Source organism: Zingiber officinale, chromosome 4B (assembly GCF_018446385.1).
Source record: "Zingiber officinale cultivar Zhangliang chromosome 4B, Zo_v1.1, whole genome shotgun sequence".
Classification (NCBI taxonomy): Eukaryota; Viridiplantae; Streptophyta; class Magnoliopsida; order Zingiberales; family Zingiberaceae; genus Zingiber; species Zingiber officinale.
The window spans coordinates 14706322-14711299 of NC_055993.1; the positions used below are offsets into that span (position 1 = coordinate 14706322).

A 4978-nucleotide genomic window follows, 5' to 3' on the forward strand; every position below is an offset into this window, starting at 1 on the left:
TCCGATTTGGTATGCATGATAGAATAGAATTATATTTTCAAAAAAAAATTAATCCAGCCTTTGGTAAAATTGATTAGGAATAAGATAATGGATTATTATGGATAGAATTCATAATCCCTTTACCTCAATAGGGATTATTTATCCTACCTTTAATCTTATCCTAATCAACTCAATCATATTCTATCATGCATACCAAATGCAGCATAAATAGTCTATAAAAAGCAATCTAAAAGATTTTAAATATATATACTTAAAATGAGGACTTGTATTTTATTTTATTTTATTTTATTTTATTTTATTTGTTTTCAAAAAGTTTTAAGAGTTATCGATTTCATCACAAATTCAAAAGAATCCCTTGAAGGCATCTTACAATTCTCGACCCGGACACATTTACCATAACAATATAATAATAAACCTTAAACACATACTTACAATTCAAGAAAATCTGATGACATATTTACCAGAACAGTGTAACAAAAACAATGAAACGATCCATGATTCAAGAAAATCATCGGTTCACCTCTCGAGCTCCATGGCGTTGATGAGTCTTTTTCCCATATGATCAAAGCTCGGAGATTCCATCAGCTTCTGGGATTCCAAGTCCATGCCCTCCTCTTCCTCCTCCTCTTGCGATCCTTCTTCTTTGACTACGGGAAGGTAGCGTGGCTCCTCCGGGTAGGCCTTGGAGACGAGCAAGTAGAAGAGGATGCAGAAGACGAGGAAGGCGGTCGTGAACCAGCTGAACTGGAGGTTGACCAGGGACTTGGCGCGGTCAAGCGCCTCGGTGGTGTGGCAGCGCACCACTCGGTGGCCCTCCTCCAGGTTCATGAAGCAGCCCTTGGAGATGAGGCTCGGCGTCCACAGCATGAAGCCCATGACCACGAACCACAACCCCTGGAACGCGATGCTGGCGGACCTCACGAAGCCGAGCAGGAAGCTCCTCGGGCGGGCGAGGCCGAGCAGAGTAGTGGCCAGCGAGACGGCGATGACGGTCTGCAGCAGCCAGTGGTACTGCCCTTCCACGCCCATGTGGTCCGCGGAGTGGAGGTGGAACACGAGCAGCTGCTGCGCGAAGGCGGCGGCCGCCAGCAGCATCGTCAGCTCGCCGCGCAGCGGCGCCCGGAGGCGGTCGAGGGCGACGCCGAAGGCAGAGTAGACTAGCAGCGCGAGGGAGATGGCGGCGTGCTCGAAGTTGTGGAGGTGGTCGGAGGGGATGGAGCCGTCGTCGTCGAAGGGCTGGTGCTTCGCCGGGCCGATGACCAGTTCCATGGAGATGGAAGCCAGGCTGCCGAAGGCGATGAGATACAGCTCCAGGTGGCGGAGCCTGCCGCCGGCGGGGAACCAGGGGAGGGAGGCGTAGGAGCCGGGGCGCACCGAGTGGAGCCGCACATGGTTGAAGAGGTGCCACAGGCCAATAACCAAAAACCCAAAACCCGGCGCCACATGACCAACCAGAGTCCCCATGCTTATTAATCGATCGACTGCGAGACTTTAGATGATCGCGCGCGCACACAGTTGCAGAGGGATGGATGAGGTGAGAGCGACGAGGCATCGGTGAGCTTTTATGGTCGAGTGAAAGAGGGTCTGGATGGCTCCTCGTAGAATTTGGAAAGAGGAAAATTCATGCTTTGGCTTGATCAGATCGAAGACTGGTCGAGGATCTGGAAGGAAGGTGGGGCTGCCCTGGGGCCTTCTCATCGCCTCGCCTGGCAGTCATTTGACGAATTGGGTTTCGCTTTCTTCCCTAAACTTGTAATTCTTCCCTAATCGATCGAGATTTCTCCTATTAGGAATCTGCATGAGTTTGTTCATCGGAAGAAGGTTTGACTTGGAAGAAGCGCTACTGCGCGGGGATTGCTGGAGGCGGCTTCCTTGTCCGCTACGAAAGTGTGGGGAAAATTTCATTTTACCCTCCCTATTTTATTTTATTTTTTATTTATTTCACCATTCACAGTCAGAGTTTTTGACTTGAGCGATGTTTAATCAACACACGTAGCTTGATTGTGGCTTGGTGTTCAAATCACGCAGCCAAATAATAATCCAAATAATAAAAAAGACTAGATTGCAAAATTCCAGTTTGGTAGTTGAATCAGGTTCGCACGCTTCGCCCGTGGGTTCGAGGAGAGTTGCTAGAACACTTCTCTTTGCCTTAATAATTTTAGTAAAAATTATGTGATATACCAAGGGATACGTAGATTCCGCCTGGAACGGATGACATATTTTGGATACAGGAGTGATGGCTGAATCTTAGTGTCAAGGTTTCAATTCTCTAGCAATGCATTTATAGGACGCTTGCAGTGCTAGAAAACCTAGTGTGTTGGATAGATAGATTGTGAACCGACTCTTGAATTTACTTATTAGATGGAATGTGAGATCATACCGTCTATTCCAAAATTAGTTGAATTGTAAGATTTGAATATATGATATAAAATAATAATAATTTTCTTCATTCTAATTAATCTAACACAAATTTGATCATTGAAAGGGTCGGCCATCACTGATGACCTTTAATTAGTATTGATGTGCAAGTAACACTGTGAATCTTACAATAGGCTAAGTAAGGGACAACACAAACTTGATCGTTGAAAGGGTCGTGCTGGCCATCATTGATGACCTTTAACTAGTATTGATGTGCAAGTAACACTGTGGATCTTACAATAGGCTAAGTAAGGGACGAGCTCTATCGGATGAGACTCTTAAGGAGTGGTGCAACAACATCATTTTGACATTTGTCTATGTAAAAATTGAGCTAAGGTGAAGGAGGATGGTCATGACATGTAAACATCGACAAATCAACATCTTGAAGCTTCAGAGAGCCAACGTCGTCTTTCGAGTGAGGCAATTTTGGATACAATTGCGAACATTATTTTTAATGGGGGCAACTTAGCAGTTGATAACAACCACAATGGAGGGAGTGATATGATGATACTGAGCATCCCTATCAACAAAAGTGGAGGTTGATGCACTGGTAGCAGACACCCCAATTTAGGAGCTCACAGTGCAAAGCTCTTCGGGAGTGCTATGCCTTCCCATTCCAAAGGACCGCTTATCAAGAGGGTTGTTGGACGCCAAGTGCTCTTTACCTAAGCTATCTTGGAGGAAGGGTTGCCCCTAGTTTTTAATCACCTCAAGTTGGGGAATACAATGGCATGACCATTTCGGAGAAGCGCCTAGGTCAATTAATCAAATGAAGTTAAGAGCAAGGCATTCCTAATTACTCTTGTAAGAAAATAGGGTTGTCAAGTTGGGAGGCAAGGCTTCTAAGTAGGCTAGATTACCAAATAGAAAGTAGGGTTGTTGGGCTAAAAGGCAAGGTTGCCTAGTGTGTGTTGGTTCAATCAACCCTTGGTCAATGTTGACCAAACTCAAGTTGACTTGAGTTAGAATTTCAATGTTTAATCAATATGTTAATTAGTTGAGTGAGACATCAAGTAGGTTAATTAGGTTGATCAGATACTTGACTCGAGTTAGAATTTATTGTTTGATTAATATGTTAGTTAGTCAAATGAGACGTCAAGTAGGTTAAGATTGATCAGATACTTGATAGTCAATCAATATGTTAAGTTAGTAAGCAAAAAGTCAAGTAGTCAAGGTTGATCGGATAATTGATAAGATATAAAAAGTCTAAGTGAGTCACAATTGACCGGATATTTGGCATTCAGAAGTCCAACATAGAGTTGACATGAAATGGAAAGTCCAAGTGGATCACAGTTGACCAAACACTTGATAATTAAAAGTCAAACAGGTAGTTGGCAATAGGAAAGTCTAAGTGAGTTACGATTGACTGGATATTTTGTAGTCGGAAGTTCAATAGGGAGTCTTGGCAGATCAAGGTTGACCTGATGTTAGGCATGTTGGAGCAATCTGGGTACCCTAGGTTTTGATATTTGGGCAAAGGTTTAAGTTAGGTTTATTGTTGTATTTGATATACATTGTGAGTGTGTAGGATACAGGTACAACAAGAAAAGTCCAAGTGTGATCTTGGCAAAGGAGGAAAGTCCAAGGATGAGTCTTGGCGGTGTAAGTCCAAGTATGTAGTCTTGGCAACGTAAGTCCAAGTGTGACTTGGCAATGGATGAAGTCCCAAAGGCGCGACCTCTTGACAAAGGAAGACCTGACAACAATGACAAGACCGATGAAAGCTCCAAAAAGCAAGACGTGAATGATGGGGAGACATCCGAGGGACGCAAGGCTGATGGAGAAGGCTAGAATGCTAGGTCTAGGTTAGTCGGGCAAGGATGAGTATTGAGTGAATACACTTGGGGGTTAAATCCTAGGAGTAGGGGTTTATTATAGCATTACTGAAGCAGTACTGTAGTGTTACTGTAGTAGTACTGTAGCAGTCGACTGATGTTTTTAACAGTCGACTAGTGCGGTAGACCGGGCAGTCGACTGGGAGCAAATAGAATGCTTCTGTTCGTTCGATTAGTGTTGAGCAGTCGACTGATGGAAGTATCAGTCGACTGGTATCGAGCCGTTGGGTTGTAATAGTCGAATCTCCACAGAGGGCAATCAATTAATGGTTTTGGCAGTCGACTGGTAGGTGGAGTTTTCCAACTTGTGACCTATATAACCAAGCATTGGAAGCTTGGTTAAGGTTGATGAAATTAGTGGTGGTTAACCCTAATTAGAGTCTCCAAGTACCCAAGTGATCTAACGTGCTTGTACGAGATTGTGGTGAGATTTCTCTACCCACAAGGAGCTACGTGAGCTAGCCGAAAGTTCTTCAAGGAATCATTCACCGACGGATCGGGATCGTCCACCTTATGGATAGCCGTGGGGTTGGAGTTTTATCTCCGAACCACGTTAAATCAACGTGTTAGGTTTGCTTTCTATTGTTAGTATTTATTTTTGTATTCTGCTATGTGTACTAACCATTATAGGAAGTGACATTTTGGGTGAGATGCTATTCACCCCCCCCCCCTCCTCTAGCGGGCGTCAAAGTCCCAACAAGTGGTATCAGAGCGAGGTTAGCTCT

The 4978-nt window shown here is 44.3% G+C and overlaps 1 protein-coding gene across 1 annotated transcript; it reads right to left on the reverse strand.

Moving 5' to 3' along the window:
- Window positions 1-410: 410 nt before the first annotated feature.
- Window positions 411-1957, reverse strand: LOC121977421. The gene has a single exon (XM_042530002.1). It carries the CDS (start codon window positions 1462-1464, stop codon window positions 517-519), a length of 948 nt encoding a protein of 315 aa, XP_042385936.1. The 5' UTR covers window positions 1465-1957; the 3' UTR covers window positions 411-516.
- Between the last annotated feature and the right edge of the window lie 3021 nt (window positions 1958-4978).